This window comes from Canis lupus, chromosome 3 (genome assembly GCF_048164855.1).
Source record: "Canis lupus baileyi chromosome 3, mCanLup2.hap1, whole genome shotgun sequence".
NCBI lineage: Eukaryota > Metazoa > Chordata > Mammalia > Carnivora > Canidae > Canis > Canis lupus.
Genome location: NC_132840.1, coordinates 49377095 through 49404434, shown reverse-complemented (window position 1 = coordinate 49404434; position 27340 = coordinate 49377095). Strand labels below are relative to the sequence as shown.

The 27340-nt window shown below is 39.4% G+C and overlaps 1 protein-coding gene and 1 long non-coding RNA gene across 6 annotated transcripts in view; one reads left to right on the top strand and one right to left on the bottom strand.

Annotated features, from left to right (window-relative positions):
• Window positions 1-27340, bottom strand: part of PIGL (phosphatidylinositol glycan anchor biosynthesis class L) — an 89089-nt gene that overhangs the window by 51705 nt on the left and 10044 nt on the right. For 4 of the 5 annotated variants that reach the window (XM_072821004.1, XM_072821003.1, XM_072821001.1 and 1 more), the window contains one exon: window positions 5201-5318. In XM_072821004.1, coding sequence (XP_072677105.1) covers window positions 5201-5318 — 118 coding nt within the window. Of the gene's footprint in view, window positions 1-5200; window positions 5319-21214; window positions 21315-27340 lie in introns of all 5 variants that reach the window. The other variant, XM_072821002.1, reaches the window with a different exon arrangement.
• On the top strand, window positions 241-27340 carry LOC140630555 (uncharacterized). The gene is made up of 6 exons (XR_012028283.1): window positions 241-429; window positions 2574-2668; window positions 9367-9541; window positions 13250-13341; window positions 24664-24761; window positions 27119-27340. It is a non-coding gene; the product is annotated as an uncharacterized lncRNA (long non-coding RNA).

The following is a 27340-nucleotide window of genomic DNA, read 5'->3' as shown; positions in this document are numbered from 1 at the left end:
CCTAAGTCATCTGTCCCACTCACCTCTAATCAGAACTTGCTCACTACGTGCTCTTTTGCATCCTCTAGCCCATATATGAACAAGGCCTAAAGAGCACCCCTGAGGTAACCCACAGTTACCTTACCATTCAATAGTACTCCCTAAGTGTTACTCCTGTGTTAGACTGTTCTCTTTATTCCTAGGTGTTCTTCAAATTCTCTCTGTTACGTCATAATGATACAGTGTCACTTCCCCCTCTCACACAGGGGAAAAATAAAGAATACCACAACTGTGCAGCAGCTTGGCTAATTCCTCAGGAAGGCCTTTTTCTTTCTAAAAGGACTATCTCAGAAGTACTATATCAAATGACCTGAAACAATATAAAACCAAGTATGTCTGTTTGTTCACATTGTCACATGAAACTAGCCAGACAGATTTTCATCAGTTTTGGCAAGTATATTTGGGATTTCTGGTGTGACTTAAAATGGAGATTGGGTGGCATACACAGGATTCCTTTTGAAAGCATTCCAGGAGAGACATCTCAAAGAGATAGGCAGTTAACTTTTAGAGAAGCTGATCTGCTTCATGTATTATATTAAGACACTATTGGGGAGATGCCTGGGTGGCTCAGTAGGTTAACCGTCTGCCTTCCTCTCATGTCATGATCTCAGGGTCCTGGGATTGAGCCCCACATCGGGCTCCCTGCTTAGTGGGGAGTCTGCTTCTCCTTCTCTCTCTGCCCCTCCCCACTGCTCCTGCTCTTTCTCTCTCTCTCAAATAAATAAATAAAATCTTAAAAAAAAAAAAAAAAAGACACTGTGGGCAGAAAAATGAAGAGTGGTTTTAAGTAAGAGTCCCAAAATGAACATCCCAAGAGGCAGAATCATACTACAGGCACTAATATATAACTGAATAAGCTTCTTATTCTATGTATTACTCCAGAGAGAGCAGCAGTAGGGATTCATTTATTTTATGATAGTTAATGATTCTTCTAGCAAGGCTGGGGAATACTTTTACTAGTTAAATTATGATACAGGAATAGTATGGAATAGTATGCAATATTAAGAAACAAACTATGTTTGTGTTGGTATGTAAACATATTTTTGTAAAGTATTGAAGGTATGGAAATTTACACATCAAATAGATCATAGTTTCTCAGAGGAGAAAAGTAGATGAGGAGAGAATGGAGGGAGACATTGATGCTTTCACTTGATATATTTTTGTACTTTTTTTAAAATAGTGAGTATATGTTACTGTTTTGTTTTTTAAGATTTTATTTATTTATTTGTGAGAGACACAGAGATGTAGAGACACAGGCAGAGGGAGAAGCAGGCTCCCTGCAGGGAGCCCTATGTGGGACTTGATCCCAGATCCTCAGGATCACACCCTAAGCCAAAGGCAGACACTAGGGCAGCCCCAGTGGCTCAGCAGTTTAGCCCCCCCTTCAGTCCAGGGCCTGATGCTGGAGACCGGGATGGAGTCCCTGAGCCAGGCTCCCTGCATGGAGCCTGCTTCTCCCGCTGCCTGTGTTTCTGCCTCTCTCTCGCAGTATCTCTCATGAATAAATAAATAAAATCTTTTAAAAAAGGCAGATGCTCAACTGCTGAGCCATACAGGCGTCCCTATTTTTTTTTTTTAATTTTTAAAAAAGATTTTATTTATTTATTCATGAGACACACACACACACACATACACACACACAGGGAGAGAGGCAGAGACACAGGTAGAGGGAGAGGCAGGCTCCATGCAGGGAACCCGACGTGGGACTTGATCCTAGGTCGTCAGGTCAGGCCCTGTGCCGAAGGTGTCACTAAACCACTGAGCCACCCAGGCTGCCCCCTACTACTATTTTAATAACACCTTTTTTGAGGGGTGCCTTGATGGTTCAGTCGGTTAAGGGTCCTACTATTGATTTCAGCTCAGGTCATGATCTCAGGGTCATGAAATCAAGCTCCATGCTAGAGTGGAGCCTGCTGGAGATTCTCTCCCTCTCCCTTAGCCCTGCCACTCCTCCCGGACCTACTTGTGCTTTCTTGCTGTCTTTAAACAATAAAATTTAAGCAAAATTTAAAAATTATAGCTTTATCAAGTTGTAAGTCACCTACCATATAATTCACTCATTTAAAGTATACAATTCATTTTTAAAAAGTATACTGAATTGTACACCTATCACAGAAATAAACATTTTCATCAGTTCAAAAATAAACCCCATTATGAGTTGCTCCCCATTTCCCTCTACTTCCAGTCCTCTGGTTACTACTCATCAGCTTTCTATTTCTATGGATTTGCCAATTCTAGACATTTAAAACAAACAGAATCATGTGGCTTTTTGTACCTGGCTTTTTTCCCATCAAGCATAATGTTTTCTAGGTTCATTCAGGCTGTACCATAAATAAATATTTCACTCTTTTTTGTGGCTGAATAATACTCCATTGTATGGCTATCCTGCATTTTGTCTACCCATTCACCAGCAGATGGACACTGGGATGTTTCTACCTTTGGACTACTGTGAATTGTGCTGTTATGAACACTCATGTATACCTTTTTTCCTGTGTCTAAGTTTTTGCTTGAATATCTGTTTTCAATTATTTTAGGCATGGAGTCTGACATGGGGCTCAATCTCATGACCACGAGATCATGACCTGAGCCAAAACCAAATATTGGTAGCTCAACTGACTGCACCATTGAGGTATGCCAGCTCTTATGTCTTTTTGAGATAATTTTTGTGTAAGGTATGAGAAAGGAGTCCAACTTTGTTTTTTGGCATGTAGATACCCAGTTGTCCCATAAACATTTGTTAAAAGGAGTATTCTTTCCCTGTTTCAGTGTCTTGGATCCATTGTTGAAAATCAATGGACTCTATGTGGGAAGGCAGCATGTATTATTAAAAGAAAGAAGAGGGGCATCTGGGTGGCTCAGCTAGTTAAGCATCTGCCTTTAGCTCAGGTCATGACCTCAGGGTTCTGGGATTGATCCCATGTTGGGCTCCCTACTCTGCAAGGGGTCTGCCTCTCCTTCTGCCCCTCCCCCTTTAATCCACCTCCAGCTTGTGCTCACTCTCTCTCAAAGAAAGAAAGAATAAAGGAAAGAAAGAAGGAAAGAGAAAAAGAGAATCTGAAAAGAGTAAAGTCTATAAATCCTTCAACTACAGAAATGGCCATTTAAGCTATATCTCAGCCTTAGGAACTAGGTCTAACTAGCTATGACAGTTTTACCAAACTAGCAGACATAGCACCACATCATCTTAGATTGCAACACATATAGGCAGCCGCAATTTTTCTTATCCCAAGGGCTCTCTAGAATATCCCACAAATGACTAAGAATCATTTCTTGGAACTTGGTGCTATGAGGAAATAATCTAAAAGACTGACCTAATAACCTTTCTTCTGGTCATTATTTGTCCATAAGACTTTCATTGCAGAGAATTAAAATTTTTGGTTCCTAGTAAAATTTTCGTAGATGCTATAGACTGAATATTTTTTAAAAGGTTTTATTTATTTATTCATGAGAGACAGAGAGAGAAAGAGAGCCAGAGACATAGGCAGAGGGAGAAACAGGCTCCATGGAGGGAGCCCGATGTGGGACTCTATCCTGGGATCCTGGGATCATGATCTGAGCCAAAGGCAGACACCCAACTGGTGAGCCTCCCAGGCATCCCTAGACTGAATATCTGTGTTCCCTCAAAATTTGTATGTTGACACCTAACACCTATTCCCCCCAATGTAATGGTGTTTGGAGATGGGGCCTTTGGGAGGGGATTAGGTCATGAGGGATTGGTGCCCTTATAAAAGAGACCCCAAAGAGCTCCCTTGCCCCTTCTGCCATGAGAGGACACAATGAGAAGACAGCATCTATGAACAAGAAAGTTAATCCTCACCAGATTCTAAATCTGCTGGTGCCTTGACTGTGGACTCTCCAACCTCCAGAACTAGAAGAAATAAAGTCCCCTTGTTTATAAACCACCCAGTTTATGGTATTTTTATTGTATCAGTCCAAATGGACTATGACAGTAGAGGTAAGGGTGAGCTGGCTAAAGTTATTTTGGTTAATTATGGCAAGTCTACTATTTTTTTTTTTTTTGCAAAGTTTTTTTTTAACATTTTATTTTATTTTTAAAGATTTTATTTGGGCAGCCCCAGTGGGTCAGCGGTTTAGCGCCGCCTTCAGCCCAGGGCATGATCCTGGAGACCCTGGATCGAGTCCCACGTCGGGCTCCCTGCATGGAGCCTGCTTCTCCCTCTGCCTGTGTCTCTGCCTCTCTCTCTCTCTCTCTCTCTGCATCTCTCATGAATAAATAAATAAAATCTTAAAAAAAAAAAGCTTGAGTTAAAAAAAATCCTTTAAGATTTTATTTATTTAAAAAATAAAGATTTTATTTATTTAAGATTTTATTTATTTATTCATGAGAGACGCAGAGAGAGAGGCAGAGACACAAGGCAGAGGGAGAAGCAGTCTTCAGGCAGGGAGCCCGATGCGGACTCGATCCCAGGACTGCAGGATCACACCTTGGGCTGAAGGCGGCGCTAAATCGCTGAGCCACCCAGGCTGTCCATTTTGCAAAGTTTTTTGAGCTATAGTAAAGTTTATTGAATGATAGTACAGAGCTCCCAAAGAGGGAGGAGATCTGAGAAGTTTGCCCAAGGAAGCTCTACTTTTGAGTTTCCTTATTCATCTTTCCAATGAGAGGTCTTTAGCTTATCACAATGGACATATTCTACTGGAGATGGGTTTTTTTTTTTTTTTAATTTTTTTATTTATTTATGATAGTCACAGAGAGAGAGAGAGAGAGAGAGGCAGAGACATAGGCAGAGGGAGAAGCAGGCTCCATGTACCGGGAGCCTGACGTGGGATTCCATCCCGGGTCTCCAGGATCGTGCCCTGGGCCAAAGGCAGGCACCAACCCGCTGCGCCACCCAGGGATCCCTGGAGATGTGTTATTAACTGTAAAGTACTTAGTAAAATTTTGGAAAGCACTTAAAAATATCTGGCATATTGCTGAATTATGCACATAAGCCTCCATTTATAGAATATTGTTCTTCTGTAATATCTAAACTTATCTTGCTCTTCTCCTGGAGAAAATCTTGGAACTCTAGTCAGCAACTTTTGGCAAAATGACCATTTCATTTAGTCATTTTACATACAAGAAATGAGAAGCTCTGAGAGAGGAAATTATTTACAAAGGATACAGTTGGTTTGTAGTAGAGCTATAACCTGAACCCACACTTCAAGACTCCTGGACCAGAGTTCTTTCCATAATATTGCACTTCTCTCATTTTCTTCTCTGGTCTTGATGAATTTCCTCATATTCATCCTTCCTTTGACTGCCAGTTGTAATCTGTCTAAAATGGAAATATGGCCTTCTAAGTTATGGTGCTCATGACATTCTCACTTCACTCTCTTCTCTCAAACTCAACTGTTTCTTTTAACTATAGTTGAAATCAACAAAAACAGAAAGAAAAGTTACATAGCAACAACTTCGAACAAACAGGAAAACCACCGTATCAGAAAACCACACACCATGAAACATAACCTGCCATAATACTGTGAAATTGGCCCCAGAAAGAGGGAGCATATAGCAGGCCAGCATATACTGTGCATTGGACTTTCAATAGGACTTGAAAATCCCTCAGAATCAAGCTCACCATCCTTAGAGGCATCCAGTGATCTTTGATTAGCACCATGAGAACTAGAGATAATAATGGTCAGGGAGAAACAGACTTGGAAGGAGAATCATATTGATAAATTATTTCTAGTGCTTACATCAAAGCTCCTTGCTCTAGAAGAGTACCAAGAAGTGAATAAGAGAATACATAAGAAAAACTCCAGGTGCCTCCATAGTAAAGGAAAGACAAGGTTTAAAGAGTTACTGTGGACAATAAGAGTCAGCAGAAGGTTCAGATGGTCCCAGCTCAATACCTGAACCCTCCTCTGCCTCTCCAAAACTATTCTCCTGTAGTTACTGGCCCTATTCAAACATAGGAAACAACCTCAAAACAACCAATGGGGGATATCCCCTATGCATGACAACTTTAAAAACAATAGAAAGAAAGAAGGAAGGAGAAAAGAATATAAGCAAAAAGCAGCTGAAAAACCTATATAATTCCAAAATATCTTCCAGGGTCTCAAAGAATTACCAGCAAATTACCAGCAGCATGATATTTAAAAAAAAAAGCAAGTAAAGAAGAGTTTTAAGGGCTTAAAGAAGAGTTTTAAGGGTTTCAAGAAGAGGTTTATACATAACAAGTGGAAGTTAGTGTAGCTTGGCAAATAGGCAGGGAAAAAATAAATATACACCTATCCAAAATAAAGTGAGAGATATGATGGAAATGTTGAAGAGACCTCAAAATTTCAAAGTTGAAAGGGACATTGACATACAGATCAGAGATGCTAGTAACAGAAAACAAAGAAGATCCAACATACATATAATTAGTGTTTCTGAAGAAAAGACAAAGCAAATGGAACAGAAAGAGAAAATGGAATCTATAGATTAAAAGGCCTACTTACTATACCCTAGGAAAACTTAATTTAGAACATTCAACACAAAAACAACACGATATGGAGCACCTGGGTAGCTCAGTTGGTTAAGCATCTGACTCTTGATTTTGGCTCAGGTCATGATCTTGGGGTTGTGGGGTTGAGCCTCACGTTGGGCTCCATGCTAGACATGTTTGGGATTCTCTTCCTCTGCCCCTTCTCCCACTCACTTGTGTGTGCATGCCCTCTCTCTCTAAAATGAATAAATAAAAAAATATTTTTAAAAATTAAAAAATATAACATGGTGAAGTTCCGGAACTATAAGGATAAAGAAAATCGCTTGTTATCCAGGTAGAAGAAAATGGTCTATAAGGGGAAAAGAAATCAGGTTGATAGTAGACATTTCCACAATACTCACTGCCAGAAAACAGCGAAACAATGTCCACAGAGCAAAAGGAAGTACAATTTGGTAATTTTGTAGCCATGCAAGGTGTCCTTTCTGTATAAAGACAATAGATCGTCTTAAATATACAAAAATAGCACCTATGTACTGCTCTTCTAATTTTTTTAAAGATTTTATTTGAGGGATCCCTGGGTGGCGCAGCGGTTTGGCGCCTGCCTTTGGCCCAGGGCGCGATCCTGGAGACCCGGGATCGAATCCCACGTCGGGCTCCCGGTGCATGGAGCCTGCTTCTCCCTCTGCCTATGTCTCTGCCTCTCTCTCTCTGTGTGACTATCATAAATAAATAAGAAAATTAAAAAAAAAAAAAAAAAAAAAAAAAAGATTTTATTTGAGAGAGAGAGAGTGCATGGTGGGGAGGGGGAGAGAGAAAGAGAAAAGCAGACTCCCTGCTGAGCAGGAAGCCCCATGGGGGTCGGATCCCAGCACTCAGAGATCATGACCTGGGCTAAAGGCAGATGCTTACCCCACCCAGGTGCCTTGCACTGCTCTTCTAAAATACATTGGTAGATTAATCAAGTCAGACAAACCATAATAAAACAGATTGATTGGACTAACACAAGATTAAGATGAAACAACTACAGGAATATTGATTTTTGAAGAGAATGTGTCATAAGCCTTGATAAGGTGAAAATACAATATCATGGGAACTTGGGGAGAAAGGTTTCTGAGAAAAAGTCCAAATACACTCACTTCCTTCAAGCAGTTAGTAGAAGTAGATAATTCGAAACATGGGTTAAAAATACCACAACCACCACTGATAAAACCTCAAAACATTTCACTATCTTTTCTTCTTAATTTGGACAGATATTTTTCGGAATTAATCCACTGTAATTGAATTAGATGGAACATTTATCTGAAGTTCACTGCAAGTTAAAGTTTTTCAATTTTACTTCCATTTTGTTTCAAGTAACATTCAATGTTATGGCATCTATGGAATTATTTCCATTTTTCTAAAATTATAATATGTATTCATCTATCTATCTACCTATCTATTTATAAATATGCATTGAAAGACGGCTAACACTAATATTGACAATGGCTATTTCCACGTTAAGAGCATTTGGATAATTTTTACTTCCTTTTATTTTTTATAAGTATGTATTATTAAAAGTTAATTATTAAAAATACATATATACAGGGATGCCTGGGTGGCTCAGCAGTTGAGCGTCTGCCTTTGGCTTGGGGTGTGATCTTGGGGTCAGGGAATCGAGTCCTTTGTCCAGCTCCCTGCAGGGAGACTGCCTCTCCTTCTGCCTGTGTCTCTGCCTCTCTCTCTGTGTCTTTCATGAATAAATAAAATTTAAAAAAAAATATAAAAATATATATGTACAGAAATCTGACCATCTTGCTACTTTGTTCAATGTCTCTCTTTTTAAAGATTTAATTTTAATTTTTTTAAAAAAGATTTTATTTATTTACTCAACTGCAGAGCCCAGGTGTCCCTATACTGCTTTTTAAAACTTGATATTGTGTTATAAACATCCTCCTGGGTAACTAAGTATGCATTAGAAAATCATGGTTTAATGCTCTGGACCATAGCTATGTAATTGATCATACACTGCTACATTTAGGTTGTTACCTATTTTTAAATTTTATTTTCTTTACTTGAAAGAGAGAGCAACAGAGAGAGAAGTGAGGGGGGTGGTAGGGGAGAAGCATACTTCCCACTAAGAAGGGAGTCTGACCAGGACTTGATTCCAGGACCCTGAGATCATGACCTGAGCCGAAGGCAGACGCTTAACCAAATGAGCCACCCAGGCGCCCCAGTTGCTACCAATTTATTGCTCTTATAAATAGTGCTGTAATAAATACCACAATGCACAGTCATCTTGAATCTTATTTTTTTTTTTAAGTTTATTTATGTAATCTCTATACCCAACATGGGACTCAAACTTATGACCTCTAGATCAAGAGTTGCAGGCTCCTCTGACTGAGCCAGCCAGGTGTCCTACCTTGAATCCTATTTTTATGGGATATTTATTTGCAGCCTCTTCCAAGGAGTAGTAGTAGACACAAATGCAGGCTTTGTTAAGGCTGGCCCTCTCTGGTCCCACTTTACTGCTTCTGTACAGCTTCCCCCAGTCATGTTATTTAAGGCCCCGCCTCCCTTCAGTTCCTAGAATAATCTGCCTTTGAAGCAGTACTGAAGCAGCTTTCAGTTTTCACATAATAGCTCCATATCAACTAGGTCTACTTTAGTCTCCATCTCTGGTTTCTTTTCTAGGAAACATTGTTGTCCTTTGCGCCTTCTGGGAGGATGGGAGCCCTGACTTGCTCTTGCCAACTGGGACTGGAATTGTGCCCTTGAGCCTCAGCCCGGTCACTTCTTTGTGTATTTGGAGAAAAGGACTGCAGGAGGCTTTATTTTAATCTCTTATAGTGAGAGGATGCTTGGTCAGATCTACTTTGGCAGCCAAACATATGGCCTGTTTTTGTTTTTGTTTTTGTAGGGGAAAGGCTCTTACTGGGTCTCAAGAGGAGAGGACGTTTAATTACCTATATGACCCCAACAGTCTCAGACTTTGCTTTGTGGCTTCTCTTTCACTGTATGATTTGTATGGATTTATTGGAAAACACAAAGACTTCCAGGAACTGCTAGCAAGCCAGACTCATTTATGTTTCCTAGTAGGTACTGGATTCTATTTCCCTGTTCAGCTAAAATTAGTCTGTAAAAGTCTTGGGCTTGTTAATGCCAAACTGATGTTCAGACAAGCCCTGGGAGAAATGAGATTTTTATTGTGCTGGAACCTTAGGACAAATGGAGCCAAATCTACAGAATGGCAAAATAAAGAGCCATAGAGAAGTCCTTTCAGACCAAAGCACTCATTTAGAACTCTCTAGAAAGTTAAAAATAACTACACAAGTCAGGAATCCAGACTGTTTTATTTAATTAAAGGAAGTGAAAACAGTTTCAGTTAAGTTTCAGAATCACCACTGCTGGGTAAATGAAGAAAAAGTGAGGAAAGGGGGGTTGGGATGTACAGGCATTACTCAGGTTCTTCGAAACCAGGCATTTACATGCTAGCCACAGGAAGAAAGCTTATGGAATTAAGTGGAGTCATTCATTTATTCGACAAACATATATTGAGCGACTACTGTGAGGGTTATAATAGAGGTTGAGGATACAAGAAGAAAAAAATAACAGGGGCTATGGGATAAGGCAAAAAAATTAGTGTGTATACTAGAATATAATGGGACAATGAGACCAACAAAAGTGCCTACGGGGATCCCTGGGTGGCGCAGCGGTTTAGCGCCTGCCTTTGGCCCAGGGCGCGATCCTGGAGACCTGGGATCGAATCCCATGTCGGGCTCCCGGTGCATGGAGCCTGCTTCTCCCTCTGCCTATGTCTCTGCCCCCGCCCCCTCTTTGTGTGACTATCATAAATAAATAAAAATATTTAAAAAAAAAAAAAGTGCCTACGAAAATCTGGGCAAATCGGGATGGTGCCACAGAGTCTAAGGTAACCCTTGAGCTGAAGTCTGAAAAGGAATAGGAATTTGCTAGAGGGACCAGGCAAGGGGTTAGGCAAGAAGCCTGCTAGAGGGAGGGGCTAGCACACGCAAAGGTTTGGATGCATAAGGCTCCGTACATTTGAGGCCCTGCTTAAATATGAGACTGGACATAGATGGGGATACTGGGTAGTCCTATCTATTTTTGTCATGGGAATAGATGGGATGTAAGCAGGAGCAGACGCTGGATGATGAGGCCGATCTGGGAGCTAGAGATCAGACCACGGAAAGCTTTGAGACCTTGCAAGTCTTGCTGAATAATGCTTTGGGCGCCAAAGCATTTTGATGGGCATGGGTTATAAGTGGGGGGATCTGCTTTGTTTTATTCCATCATGATCAGGCCTCTCTTAAATCCCCACCCTTTCTTTGTATTCTAATACACAGCACTTTGAAGCCATGTATCTGACTTTCTTCCCACTCACCCTCTAGAATGAGGCCCAGGAGAAGACCACAGTGTTTATAAAAAGGTGTAAAAGCATTGTTATACTTTCAAGGAACTCTACTGTATGCTTTGAATTTATCAAATCAAATCTTATCACAATGTACACAGAATTACTCTAATTTTTAGCATCTACTTCTATGGATAGAAGTTGAGTAGAAAGGGAAGAATATTTTATTAGGTATGTGGGGTAGTTTTTATCTATTTATTTATTTTTAAAGATTTTACTTATTTATTCATGAGACACAGAGAGAGAGGCAGAGACACAGGCAGAGGGAGAAGCAGGTTCCCTGTGGGGAGCCCCATGCAGGACTCAATCCCAGGATCCTCAGGATCACAACCTGAGCCAAAGGCAGACGTTCAACCACTGAGCCACCCAGGTGACCCAGGTATGTGGGATGGTCTTTAAAAAATATTTATATATAATTTAGAAATATAGGCTTCCCAAAAATATAGAGAATTCTGTAGAATTATAAAGTGAATGTATCCCTCTTACCTGCCCCAAATAAGTACCAGTTACTATTAATTAACAAGTCTGGTACATATCTTTTTTTTTTTTTTTTTTTTTTTAAGATTTACTTATTTATTTTAGAGTCCATGAGGAATGGGGCAGAGGGAAAGGGAGAGAGAATCCTAAGCAGGTTCAACACCCAGTGTGACCTGGGGCTTGATCCCAAAACCCTGAGATCGTGACCTGGGCCAAAATCCAGAGCTGGGTTGCCTAACCAACTGAGTCACCTAGGGACCCTTGCATGTGTTTTTTTTGTTGTTGTTGTTGTTTTGAAATATAAACAAAATAATTCTATGGACTCTTCCAATAAAGTAAGAAGTACAAGACCAACAAAAGACTAAATCTGCTAAATCTGCAGGTTGCATTTTCCAATCACATACAATTCCTAAGTACCCCTGAGATGGTCTCTAACTTCCACTGTAGGCCTGAACTTCAGCAATATGCACAGTAAGACTGTTTTCTTTCTTTCTTTTTTTTTTTTTTTGATTTTTATTTATTTATGATAGTCACACAGAGAGAGAGAGAGGCAGAGACACAGGCAGAGGCAGAAGCAGGCTCCATGCACCGGGAGCCCGACGTGGGATTCGATCCCGGGTCTCCAGGATCGCGCCCTGGGCCAAAGGCAGGCGCCAAACCGCTGCACCACCCAGGGATCCCAAGACTGTTTTCTAAAAAAGCAGCAGTGACTGTCAGCCAACACCTATTAGTTAGCGCCTAAACCTTAACTGTTCTTCTCTTTCTTCAACATCTAGCATGGTGCCTTGCTCATTCTAGGCATTTAATATGTATCTTTCCAATATACACTTTAATATTATATGACTCAATAAATTAGAATACTTATGAAGGTATTAAAAACTGGGTAAAGTTATCAAAAGTATCCATTTAGTTGCCTAATGACTGAGATGATGCCTTCTTTTCTTGACAACTGAGTATTTTTGCCTCTGTAAGTGATTAGGTAAGTGGTTTACTTGGGTGAGCTCTTCTGGCTAAATGCTTCCCTGAAATCAAGCAAGGAGGTTCAGAACAATGGAAGAAGGAACAGACCACACACAATGCCAACCAAATGTACTCTTAAATACCCACTGGTCACAAACGGGTGACCTACTTTCCTGCAGAAAGGCAGGAATCAATCCTGTCTTCCTTTCTGGTTTTGAGTCCTACCAGTGCCATCTCTCTAAGCTTTAGTTTCTTTGTCTGAAACAAATAAAGGATAATAAAACCTATCTTGTACAGTTAGTCAAAGACTCAAACAAGATGGCCTATGTGTCAGGCATGGGGCGAATATAAGACATAGTTGTTGAAGCCTAGGCTCTGGAGCCAGATTGCCTCTATTCAAATGCCAGCTCTAGTATTTACTAGCTGGATGACCTCAAGCAAATTATTGAACCTCTCACCAAATCATGGCTTCTTATATACAACATGGGAAAAATAATTGGATTATTTTGAGGATTAAGTGAGATCATGTATTTAGTATGGTTTTTGGCACTGACAATAATGGTCGAATACATGTTTATCATATTATTATGAGTGAAGGTCCTCCATAAAACTTTCCTTCTTCTTCCTCCTCAAAATTCTTCTGACTCTTCTAAATAACCCAAAGTAAGATTCCAAAGCTCTGCTTTTTCTGTGTTATGAAATGTGAGGCTGAAAGAATGAATAAAGATTGCTTGTTTCTAGGGACTGAAATGTATCCTCCCCAAATTCATGTGTTTAAGTTTTCTTCTCCAATGTGACTATATTTGGAGATAGGATTTTTAGGAAATAATTCAGGTTAAGTGAGGTCATAATTGTGTAGCCCTAAACCTGTAAGACTGGTGGCCTTATAAATAATGAAAGAGAAATTTCTTTCTCTCCTCTCCATGTGAGCATACAGAAAGAAGTCAGCCATCTGCAAGCCAAGAAACAATCTATCTCCAGAAACTGATGCTGCAGGACCTTAATCTGGGACTTCCAGCCTCCAGAACTGTGAGATAATAAATTTCTGTTGGTTAAGCCATGCAGGCAATGGTATTTGGTTATGGCAGCCTGAGCTGATTAAGACACATGTCTTCCTTAAATCCAAACTGGCTTCTCCAAGTATCTATTTTTGACAAGTTGACTACCTATAGCATTTCACAAGCACAAGATGTTGCTGAAGTTGCAAGATCTTCAGAATACACAAAATAAATTAATAAATTAAGATAGATGGTGAGAATAATGACCTTGATAACCAAGCTAAGATCTTTGGATTGAGGGCAGTTTTCACAACTCAGATCTGGCTCTGAAAAAACATCCTGCATTGCTAGGCAAAGCAGACACTGACAGGGGGAAGTCTGTGTATGCAAACAGGGCGCCAGAGCACAGGCTCATTCATATTATTACTAATTTAATAGTGAGAAAAGAAATTACAAAGGGAAGTACGTCATCTTTGAAAAACAAATGAGAAAGTGATTTCTTTCATAGATTCTCTCAAAATCATGTATCTTTCAAGGTTACCGGTGGAGGAAGTTTATGAACAGAGATTAAGTACCTTGTGTGGGTGACAGTTAATGACCTGATAAAACTGGGGCAGCTGAGGCAGTCTGGCTCTAGATCTGTGCTCTTGAAAGTATTATAGAACCTACTGGCATAGAGAAAAAACTCCCCCAGGATGATCCCAATATTTTATCCTGAGCCAAATAAAATGGAGAATAAGTTGAAATTTTTTTTTCTTTTTTTTAAGTTTATTATTATTATGGGACGCCTGGGTGGCTCAGCGGTTGAGTGTCTGCCTTCCACCCAGGGCGTGATCCAGGAGTCTTGGGATGGAGTCGCACACCAGGTTCCCTGCGTGGAGCCTGCTTCTCCCTCTGCCTGTGTCTCTGCGCCTCTCTCTCTCTCTCTCTCTGTGTCTCTCGTGAATAAATAAATAAAATCTTTTTAAAAGGTTTATTATTTTTTTTTAAAGATTTTATTCATTTATTCACGAGAGACACACACAGAGAGAGAGAGAGGCACAGAGACACAGGCAGAGGAAAAAGCAGGCTCCACGCAGGGAACCCGACATGGGACTCGATCCGGGTCTCCAGGATCACACTCCGGGCTGCAGGCAGCGCCAAACCACTGCGCCACCAGGGCTGCCCAGTTTATTATTATTATTAATTATTAGTAATCTCTACAGCCAATGTGGGGCTGGAGCTCACAACCATGAGATCAAGAATCCTATGGTCTATTTTTTTTTTAAGCGTGGTATGTTCTTTTGACTGAACCAGTCATGCACCCCAAATCCAACACAATGAAGGTCAGTTCCCAACAATAACGCCTAATACAATGAAGGATATCTTTTTTAAAAAAGATTTTTATTTATTTATTTGAGAAAGAAACAGAACGAGCATGAGTAGGGGAGGGGTAGAGGGAGAGGGATAGAACCTCAAGCAGATTCCATGATGAGCATGGAGCCCTACATGAGGCTCAATCTCACCACTCTGAGATCATAACCAGAGCCAAAACCAAGAGTCTGACACTTAATCTACTGAGTGACCCAAGCACCCAAAGAATATCTTTCATAACCGGCAGCCAACGTGATAATGGTAAAACGCTAGACCTGTTCTCAATCAAATCATTAATGCAGATCAAGTTACCTGTTCTTATCACAATTGTTTAACATAGTTTAAGAAATTCCATCTAGGGATCCCTGGGTGGCTCAGCGGTTTAGTGCCTGCCTTTGGCCCAGTGTGTGATCCTGGAGTCTCAGGATCAAGTCCCACATCCGGCTTTCTGTGTGTGCTTCTCCTTCTGCCTGTGTCTCTGCCTCTCTCTCTCTGTGTCTCTCATGAATAAATAAATAAAATCTTAAAAAAAAAAAAAAGAAATTCCATCCAAAGTAGTAAGAGGCATACATGGAAAAATGGAAGAATGAAAGACTATATTAATATTATTTGCAGATGATTTATCCATAACACTAAGAAAATCAAGTGAAATGCTGTTAGGTTCTTTAAAGAAGTTTTGTAAGTGGATGGATATAAAAATCAGTAAATCATCTCTGTATCAGCAGTAAAGTCCTAAAAAATATATCAGAGAAAGACTTACTCATAACAATAGCAAAAAATTAGATGAGCCAAAATAACCTTAGTAAGAATGTTTTTGGTACCCAGAAGAAGGAAATTATAAGTCCCGGCCTTTGTCTCAGTAATTCATCATTTAGGAATCTACCTTAAGGAAAGGATCATGGCTTCAAAGATTTTTTTTAATTTTAATTTTAATTTTTTAAAAGATTTTACTTATTTATTCATGAGAGACACAAAGAAAGAGAGAGAGGCAGAGACAGGCAGAGGGAGTAGCAGGCTCCATGCAGGGAGCCTGACGTGGGACTCAGGATCAGGCCCTGGGCTGAAGGCGGTGCTATACCATTGAGCCACCAGGGCTGCCTGGCTTCAAAGATTTATTATCAGATTTTAAAATACTTTAACAGGGACTCCTGGGTGGCTCAGTGGTTGAGCATCTGCCTTTGGGTCAGGGCATGATCCCCAGATCCTGGGATTAAGTCCTGCATCGGGCTTCCTGTGGGGAGCCTGCTTCTCCCTCTGCCTCTGTCTCCACCTCTGTGTGTCTCTCATGAATAAATAAATAAAATCTTAAAAAAAAATTAAAATACTTTAACATTGGGAAAAATTTAAATATTCACTAGTAGGAGAATGATAATCAGGTTATAATACATCCTCGTGATCAAATCTTTAAAATCATTCTAAGGACTATTTAATGACTTGGGAAATGCTAAAATATTCTCTCATGAAAAAAAGGAGGATACAGAATTTTTTATAGCATCTGATGCTAATTTTGCTTAATATTGGTGTTCTTCTCTGGGCAGGCAATTCTCATGTGCTTCACAATTTTCTGAAGTATCCTTATGCCCACTCCTCAAGTCATACAACACCAAATACATAATTCTTCTCATCATTTGTGGTTTTCTCTTCTTGCCTTGCCTGATCTTCACACTCTGTTATCGCCCCACTGATCCAAGGGCAACTGCATCCACTCCAATGTTTGTCTTTTAAAGATTTTATTCATTTGAGAGAGAGAGAGAGAGAAAGCACAAGCAGAGGGGAGAGGCAGAAAGAGAGGGTGTAGCAGACTCTCCAATGAGCAGGGAGACCAATGCTAGACTCGATCCCAGGGCTCTGAGATCATAATCTGGGCTGAAGGAAGATGCTTAACCATCTGAACCACCCAGGCACCCTACAATGGTTTTAATTCTCCTATAGGCTAAGGATGTCTAATCAGTTCTTTCCCATAACCGAATTTTCCTTTGCAAACTATGCCAGCTAATCTTTACTCACCTAGATGTCTATGCATTTCCATTATCCCAGATTTCTCCTGTTCTTGAAATCCTGCCATTTAAATCTCTTCAATAAGACTCGAATTCACCCCTTCATCTCCATCTTACATGCTACACTCTAAATTGAGACGTTCTCCTTTTGCCAGGACAAATGTATGAGACTGATTGGTCTATGGTCCTAATCTCTTCAATCCATTCTATCATCAGAGTTATCAAAGTGATCAAAACTTTTATTTTATTTTTTATTAATTTTTTTGAGAGAGAGCACAAGTGGGGGGGGGGTAGGGGGCACAAGGAGGGAGAGTAGGAATCTTAAGCAGGCTCCATGCTCAGTGTGGAGCCCAACTCAGGGCTCGATCTCAGGACCCTGAGATCATGGCTTGGGCTGAAATCAAGAGTTCCTTGCTCAACCAACTGAGCCAACCAGGCACCCCAGAGTGATCATTCTAAAGCACACAACTGATCATCTGTCTCCACTATTCATTGTTTCTGTTTCTGTTGTGATGTCATGAAGGTTCAAACAGTAAGACATGCATGTCTGCCAGGGCTAATTTATTTACCACTCATCTAAACTACACCCCTCCCCTGCCCTTTTCCATTGAGGGAGGAAGTAGCTCACTAAAGCGGGTGCTGAAACGAAAAAGGAAACCCAGGGAGGGTGACTCAGCTCATGGGCAATGCATAGAGACAATCTAAGCCTAACAATCCATTGGATTTCTCTCAGCAAAGTGGTCTTAACTTAGAGCTATTTATAGTTTCTTCTCTTCCTCAGGTTCTGCTATGGATCTTCTAGAGGTGCTACAGTTTTCCAGGTGCTACCCACAGAACCTATTCTGTCTTTTTAGCCTGTCTTCCTTTGTCTACCCCTGCTTAACCTATTTTTTTTTTTTTTTTTTTTTTTTTTTTTGTTCCTTGGTATGGATTGGACACTTGAAATCCATCTCCTTGCTCTGCATCCTAAGCAGTCTTATACCCAGGCCCTAGCCTAGGCCAATCCCCTAGACCTTCACTAACCTAACCAATCAAAAACACAGGCTACGTGGGATATACTGTATACAGGCTTTGTAAGACAGTGAGACAAAATGAGCATTTTTCCTACCTATAGGCATTCCCAGCATTCTTCTGCTGAAATAAAGCTATATAAACAAACAAACAAACAAACAAATCTGGTATCTAATAGTTACTGCTGTGGTTGGGATGTTGGTAGAGGTGATGGTGGTGATGAGCCATGCAAGGCAGGAGACCTAAGAGGAAGTCTTTGGGGAATCCTGGTTTATCTCCATAATATAAAGAATATAAAAAGATGTACAGAAGGAAAATACCCCCCCTTTCTGGCAGGACACAGTGGTATCCACATGTGATAACTGGAACTGCTGTTGCAGTCACCTTGTAACCACGAGGGGAGAAATACTGACGTGATGAAAACAGTTTCAGAGAGAAATGGAAAGGACTTGGGTTTTTGATGATGTTGTTGAGCCAATCTGGAGCCATCTTGTTTTTGGATGGCTTCATGTGTAGGAGGGCACATTTACTGTTGAAGCCACCTAAATGGAGATTCAGGCTCATTATAATATGTTAGACCCCTGAAGCCTGCCTACACTAGTAACTCCCTTTCTTTACTTAATATGTATACTTGTTCTAATCTTATAAGGGTGAAAAACAAAACCCAATTGGGACTGTGTTGAAATAATGTAGAAAGTAGGAATCAACAAATGGTAGGTAAGGGCAAGGGTACCTTCTATGTGTAGGGACATGGCAGCCTCTACTTTGTACTTCTTCCCTGTCCTTAGCTATATATCTAGAATCTAGATAACAGAAACCACATACCAGACAAGTGAGCTACATTTTCCTTATAGACTTCCCTGGTATGTCCTAGAATTAAGGTCAACTGTCAAAGTAAAGTTACCAGTTTATCTCAGAAATTGGTTAGTGTTTACCCACTTATAGGTAAACTATGTAAATGGGGCTTAGCTCCTGGATGAACAGAATCTGAAAATTATGATATAACTAGATACAGCTTAGGGTAAAGATATAACTTCTCTAGTACTCCTGTCCTGTAAAAATAGGAAAGCAAATTTTGTTTTGTATAAATGAATTGAAAACATCAGGAAAATTACTACTTTGGTCTTTTATATATTTTGAGGGTGATTTTTTCTTCTTCTTCAAAACCTGTGCTTAAAGAAACTTGTGTCTTTATTATGTTGTAAGTTGTATTATCCCCTTCTTGCACATTACCCAGTAACAGAAGAGGAAAATATCCAAAAAAGGAAGCAAGCACAGTCTAATTTATAATAAATCCCAAAAGCCATGATTGCTGGCAAGGAACAGATGTTTAAGTTCAAAAGGACTAATACAAACTTTAGTTGTTGTTATATAGACCTCTGATTTTTTTTTTTTTAAATTGAAGAGACAGGTCAATAACAATGCACTAAAATCTATTTATATATGTCAGAAAAAGAGAAAAGGCATGTGGTATGGTATTTGAAAGTTTTCCTATTGTAAAAATTTCCAAACAAATGGAAAAGTTAAAAGAATAGTATAATGAACACTCATGTACTTTTCACCAAGGTTCAAATTGTTAATATTTTGCTAGGCTTAATCTATATAGGTATGTATTTTTTTTCTGAATCATTTTAAAGTAAATTGTAGACATCATGATCAATCATATTATATTTAGCCTTGGTTTTCAACATCTGTTTTTAAAGTATTTTTTCATTTATGTTTTTAAAAATTCATAAAAAGATTTAAAAAGAGAATAATTATGTTCATGTAATTAGAAAACAAGATTCACAATATAAGAGCAAAGAGATTCGATGTAAAAATCAAAAGCATTAAAAAACCCCTGAAATATTAATTCTACATTGTAATCATTCTTTTCTTATTCCTGATTTCTTTTTCCTTAAACAAACAAACAAACAAACAAACAAACAAAACAAACATATATATTAACTTTGTCCACTCTGAAGGTCAAGTAAAAACAGGGAATAGTAAGACTATAGCAATAAATACTCCTAGTAACCCTGGTTATGGTCTCTGAACACCACACCCTACCAAGAGAAACCAAATCTCTTTGGAGGGACAGCTGATGCCAGGGCTGGAGCAGGAAAGCATACAGGAGGTGCTGGGAAATCTTGTTGTCCTTGACAGCAAGCAAATCCTACAAGACTAAAGAGGTCATCCCAAAAGGACATAGGAGACAATGAAGAGGCTCAATAGCCAAAGACAAGACAACTGGAAAATCAAAGAACATGAACCAAATGCTAACCCTCAATACATAAAAACACACACAGGTACCCAACAAAATAAAAAAGTGCCACCCCCCATCCAAGCCATGAACAAGGGATTACCAGTGGAGATATATAGGGCATCGATTCCTTGTTCTGAAAATGGCAATTAAAGAATTAAACATTTATTCTGTCTTTTCAGATCAAATTATATACTAGGGTAATGAAATAGCCCCAGTTGATAAAGTTTTGCTTTGCAGAAGAATTACAGATAACACATTTAGAATGCAGGAGACTTTTAGAAACTCAGCATTTGGCTATTTCTAGTTAACCAATGATGCAGGCAATCATGAAAGCATTACATGAAAGGTGGGTGTGGGTCTCTTAAAATGAAAGGAGCAGCTGTTGCCCTGTGAATTCATTGATCAATGATAGAACCACTATAAGCAGGATGATCAGATAGCATGTGGTCCCCTGAAATGATGCAATATGAAAGACACAGTACAGTTTATGCAGTATTCTTGCCCTTCACAGTTACAGTTAGGTTCTAGTTTGCAAGGAATATGGACAATATTAGAACAACTTAATACCATGAGGAAGCAGGCAGACAACTCCAGAATGCATGACAGTCTATATGACAGCTAAGTTTTTTCAACAACCAAAGACAAGGTGGGGGAGGGAGGAAGGGACAATGAAATGCAGAGTATCAACCAACTATACTGTGTGGACTTGTTTGGATCCAGATTTGAAGAAACCAATTGTAAGCTACTTGGAGAAATGTCAATATGGACTGGGTATTGCAGAACACCAACGTCAATTAAGTAATTGTTAATTATTTATTTTGTTGGATCTGATGATAATGGCACTGTGACCACAGGAAAGAATGTTTATCTTCTTGAGAGATGCACATCTCTGTAAGAGTGAAACAACCCGATGGCTAGGTTTTCTTTAGAAATGCTTCAAACACACTAAAGATGTGAAGTGGGGGTAGATGAAGCAAGTATAACAAAGGCTTGATAATTACCGGGCTTAGGTAATAGGTGTATAGGGGTTCATGACATGTTTTTTAATATTTTCGTGTATTTTTGAAATTTTTGTAACAACTTTTTTTAAAGGGAAGTAGTTATCTTCAGAGAATCTGAACAGAAGTTGAAAACATTTATTTGCATTACACTGTCATTTAAAAACAAATGTGAAACTATTTTAAGTAGACTTCTCAAATAAGATGTTCTTACCCACACACATTGGTTTTTTTGTATCTTGAGTGTACCATTACATATCTATTGCCAATGAATTTCTACATTTTTGAAGGATGAATTACCTGTTGTCAATAATCATTATACTGGAGGGTGGAATCCCCAAAACATCACAGCTCTGCAAAAGTTCTTTCTTACGAATCTCCCCTTGATTGTAGAAATTTCCTGAAGATAACAAATATACAGTGGTAGATTTCTTTGATAGTGGAAATCTACAAGTTTACTCATTCTTACCTCATCCTGTTCCCTAAGGGACATAAGCCACCTGAAAAATTTGTGTTTATGACAAAAAGCTGAAAAAAATACTACTCACTCCTGTGAGAAGGCTGACAGTAGCCCAAGTCTTTAGAATCATCACCTTTTAATCCCTCCCCATCTCTCTATCTATCTGTCCCTCTCTGTCTGTCTGTCTGCCTGCCTGTATTTCGGTTGCATGCTACAGGCAGTATTGCACATTGCTGAGACCACTGGCTTTGGAGTTAAGCAGATTTAGGATTGCATCTTCTATAACTACCCAGAATAAGTCAGGTACCTGAGCATGCTATTAGTTTGGGCAGATTTAAATTGATAGTCCTCAAATATCTGTTGAACATTTATTTAAAGAAGAGGCTCCCAAGTTGCCTGAATGGTTCGGTCAGTTGAGCATCTGCCTTTGGCTCAGGTCATGATTCTGGGGTCCTAGGACCAAGCCCCACATTGGGCTCCCTGCTTGGTGGGGAGTCTGTTTCTCCTTCTCCCTCTGCAGCTCCCCCTGATTGTGCTCTCTCTCAAATAAATAAATAAAATCTTAAATTAAAAAAAAAAAAAAAAGAGGCTCTGACTCTTGAGTATTACCGGAAAAGGTGTCCCTAGGGGATCTTGACCACATCAGTGCCCCAAATAGCTTACATATTCTTTATTTTCCCAACACATATATTCTAGTTTTTTTTTTTTTTTAAAAGATTTTATTTATTCATGAGAGACCCACAGAGAGAGGCAGAGACACAGGCAGAGGGAGAAGCAGGTTTGTCACAAGGAGCCTGATGTGGGACTTGATCCCGTGACCAGGATCATGCCCTGAGCCAAAGGTAGACACTCAACCACTGAGCCACTCAGGCGTCCCCATATATTCTAGTTCTGAAGAACGGTTCTGGTAAGTACAGCTTCCCTGTATCCTTACAAATAATATACAGTGTAATTTTAGTACCACTTAAACTGCACTTATGAGCTATTGTCTAGCTAATGCAACCCTTAATTCAACTCCCCAGCAGATAATTGCATGTGTAATGTGTGCTAGTTACTTAACTTTCCTGAGCCACAGTTCCTCCACCTGTAGAGACGATGGCTATCTCGTATCTCCTGCAGGGGGAGCTGCAGAGGGAGAAGGAGCCACAGTTCCTCCACCTGTAGAGACGATGGCTATCTCCTCTTTCCTGAGGATTACATGAGACAATGCATATCCACCCAGTTCAGCACTCTGTGTTTTCTCTTTCCTCGATTTCTTTACTTCCTGAATTACCACCCATTTTCACTGTCCTGACCAAACGGCATTCCCTCTGGGAAGTCTTCTATTTTTCCCCCCTGCAAGGAATCATTTCCAGTATTCTGCTCGGAAGTTATGAACTTTTCTCCATGATCAGATTATTAATTCCTAAATGTCATTGACCTTAAAAGTCACAAGTCTTGTTCAACTTTGTATCATCCTGGTGTTCAGCACACTGCAGACACTCATGAAGTATTGAACAAAGAGAGGCTTCATTTAAAGATTTTTAAAAAACTTATTCATGAGAGACAGAGAGAGGGAGGCAGTGACACAGGCAGAGGGAAAAACAGGCTCTCTGCAGGGAGCTCAGAGAGGCTTCGTTTATGGCCAGACAATTCAGAGGAAAACTCCCACATCTGACCTTTCAACTTTGGCAGAAGTTACTCTAATGCTTGTTTTCAACTGTTTGAACCCAGAGAGGAGACAGTCATTACATTGTATCCAGCAAAGGGACAAATCCTAAAGAGACTCCAGATAATAGCTCAGTTTTGTATATCCTTATCACAATATTTTAGTTACTTTTTAAAAAGCCAGACACACGTGGAATGCCTGGGTGGCTCAGTGGTTGAGTATCTGCTTTTGGCTCAGGTCATGATCCTGGGGTCTTGGGATTGAGTCCTGCATCAGGCTCCCCACAGGGAGCCTGCTTCTCCCTCTATGTCTCTGCCTCTCTCTGTGTCTTTCATGAATAAATAAATAAAATCTTAAAAAAGTCAGATAGATGCTATAGTCAATCTTATGATGGTTATTATATCTTAGGTTTCCCTCAAATCCATAAACATATCTTTTCCTATTTCATCTCAAGGTTACTTGATCTTTGGTGATAAAGAGTCTAATGAACACCAGTAGGTGATTCCAAAGTCCAGAGGCTGTGCATATCAGACTCTGATTATGATTCTGAGAAACTGCCTAGAATGGAGGCTAATGAGTTTATGGAGCTGGTTGTATTGGTTTGTGTTTGAATTGAGGAATTTAAAATAGATTAGGGAATTGAGGTCAGAGATTATTTAGAAAATTTACCCTATGTTTAGTGAACATGTAGGCACTTCAACAGAGTTAAGTGTGAGATCCTTCAGCAGCTCCTAATGACACACTCTAGAACCATGTCCAACTAGGGTAGGTTGTACCCTGAGTTGCACAAGATTATCTATTTGGGGTGAGGAAAAGCTTTAGAACTTTTCCTCTTAATTTGCATACCTTGTCCTTTACACATGTCAACTTTTATTAATATTTTATAATATTCATGTTAGTTCAGTGGTCCACATATTTAATATAAAGAAATATACATATAATGGGAGTATATGGACAAAAGTTTTTACCAGCAGGAAGGGTGCATGGTTGGTTCAGCTGGTTAAGTGTCTGACTCTTGATTTTGGCTCAGGTTGTGATCTCAGGGTCATGAGATTGAGCCCTGCCACGGGCTCTGTGGTGGATGTAAAGCCTGCTTGAGAATCTCTCTCCCTATCTCTCTCTCAAAAAAAAAAAAAAAAAAGTTTTTACCAATAGGAAAATGTGATCCAAAAAAGTTTGGAGATCATTATTCTAGAAAACAAAATAAATAGGATGAATGTCGATTTATTTATATTGAACTATCTTTTGTGTGTGTGTGTGTGTATACAGAGGTGTGTGATAAGCTTATGGATCATCAATTGTATGCTTAGTGAAGTCTTCTGTCTTGTGATAACTAATACTTCTCAATAATTACTAGCAATCATAATGACATTTAATGGAAACTAAGGTCACTTTGTAAAGACCACATTTATGCACCACATATATAAAGGTAAACATTTTATTTTGTTTAAAATTTATTTATTCTAAGTAGGTAAAATATTTACTTGGTTAAACATCAAAAGGAACAAAGTTACATATATTCATATTTACATATGTATATTTATATGTATATATAGCTCCCTCCCACTCCCTTAGTTACCCTACCTTTTAAGTTTCATTTTATTTTTTTTTTTAAAGATTTTTTATTTATTTATTTGACAGAGAGAAAGAAAGAGAATGTACAAGGAGGGGAGCAGCAGGCAGAGGGAGAAGCAGATTCCCTGCTGGGCAGGACCCTGGGATCATGACCTTCGACAAAGGTAGACACTTAACTGACTGAGCCACCCAAGTACCCCTACCTTTTAAGTTTTAATTTTTTAAAAAAATTTTTTTGAAAAAATATTTTATCTATTTATATGAGAGACACACAGAGAGACAGCGAGAGAGAGAGAGAGAGAGAGGCAGAGACACAGGCAGAGGGAGAAGCAGGCTCCATGCAGGCTCCATGTGGGACTTGATCCCAGGACTCCAGGATCATATCCTGGGTTGAAGGCAGGCGCTAAGTCACTGAGTCACCCAGGCATCCCTAAGTTTTAATTTGTTAAAACCAGAAATGGATTGAGAATCAAAGCATCATGGGCACAATACTTTCTATTAACATCATGAAAATTGAAGAGATTCCTTAAGTTCCTGGGTTTCAAGAATGCTAGCAAGGTTTTTCCTTGAACGTGACTAAGCAAATTCTAAAACGTATTTGAAAGAAAAAAGGTCAACAGTTGCTCGACTCTAAAATGAAGGAGTTTAGGTTCTGGATCAATTAAAGTCTATCCAGGCTGACATACCCAGTCATGTCAAATATTTATATCAGTAAGAATTTAATGGAAATTATTTAATATATAACTGATGGAAGATTTGAGGACCAAACAGGGACCAGTGAAGTAGCCCTGAGATTAGTGACAGCAAGAAGTAACTACCAACCCTAGAATGGACAGATAAAAGGAGTAGGCATTGTTACTAGAACCCAAAGTCCTGGGTTTCCCAAAGGAAGCTAAAACCAAAAGAACTAGACTCTTTTCCATTAGAATGCGTCCACAGAACCCAGTTGGAGAAATAATGGTTTAAAAATAAAAACTAGAATTAAAAAATGGTTAAATTACTTGAACAGACATTTCTCCAAAGACAGATGGGCAATAAGCATCGGAAAAGATGCTCGAGGGACGCCTGGGTGGCTCAGCGGTTGAGTGCCTGCCTTTGGCCCAGGCGTGATCCTGGAGTCCCGGGATAAAGTTCCACATGGGGCTCCCTGCATGGAGCCTGCTTCTCTCTGCCTGTGTCTGACCCTCTCTGTCTCTACGAATAAATAAATAAAATCTTTAAAGAAAAAAAAGAAAAGATGTTCGATATCATTAGTCACTAGGGAAATCAAGGCAAAACCACAATGAGGTATCATTTCATACCCATTAGGATGGCAGTGGCAAAAAAAAAAAAAAAAAGAAAAAACAAAAACAAAAGCAGGGGCCCCTGGCTGGCTTTGTTGGTGGAGCATGTGACTCTTGATCTTGGGGCTGTTTGAGCCCCACACTAGATGTACAGATTACTTAAAAATAATATCTCAAAACAAAACAAAACAAAACAGAATACCATCACCAGGACATGGGCTGAGGCGATATTTTTTAAAAAATGAAAAATTACAAGTGTAGGTGGGGATGTGGGGAAATTAGAACACTTGTGCATTGCTGGTAGGAACATAAAATGGTATAGCTGCTGTGGAAAACCATTTGCTGATTCCTCAAAAAAAATTTTTTTTTTAAAGATTTTATTTATTTATTCATGATAGACATAGAGGGAGAAAGAGGCAGAGACACAGGCAGAGGGAGAAGCAGACTCCATGCAGGGGGCCTGATGTGGGACTTGATCCCGGGACTCCAGGATTGCGCCCTGGGCCAAAGGCAGGCGCTAAACCACTGAGCCACCCAGGGATCCCCTGATTCCTCAAAAATTTAAACACAGAATTAACATATAACTCAGCAATTCTATTCTACTCTACTTCTACTCAAAAAAATTGAAAACAGGGATTCAAACAGATACTCATATACCTGTGTTCTTAGCAGCATTATTCACAACAGACAAAAAAATGGAAACAACCTAAGTGTCCAGATAAGCAAAATTTTATATATACCCATAATGGGGTATTATTCAGCCTTAAAAAGGAATGAAATTGTGATACATGCTACGACATGGATGAACTTTTAAAACATTATGCTAATTAAAGTAAGCCAGACATAAAAGGACAATTATTGTAGGATTCTACTTATATGAAGTACCTAGAATAATATTATTCTAGAGATAGAACATATGCTAGTGGTTGCCAGGGGCTGGGAAGAAGAAGAAATGAGTTATTGCTTAATATGTGGAATTCTGCTTGGGATAATGAAAAAGTTCTGGAAACAGTGGTGATGGTTATACAATATTGTGAATGTACTTAATGCCACTTATTGAATACTTAAAAATGACTAAAATGGTAAATCTTATGTTATATATCTTTTTTCACAATAAAAAATATTAAAAATTTAGATTTGCACTGAATAAAAATCTTTCAGTTATTAGTTATCAGTGTAAAAAATGTTTTTAACGATTTTTTAATTTAAAGATTTATTTATTTATTTATTCATGATAGACATAGAGAGAGGTGGAGAGAGAGAGAGAAAGAGAGAGAGGAGGGAGAAGCAGGCTCCATGCCGGGAGCCCGACGCGGGACTCGATCCTGGACTCCAGGATCGCACCCTGGGCCAAAGGCAGGCGCTAAACCGCTGAGCCACCCAGGGATCGTCCGTCTGTCTGTCTGTCTGTCTGTCTGTCTATCTATCTATCTATCTATCTATCATCTATTCATGAGACA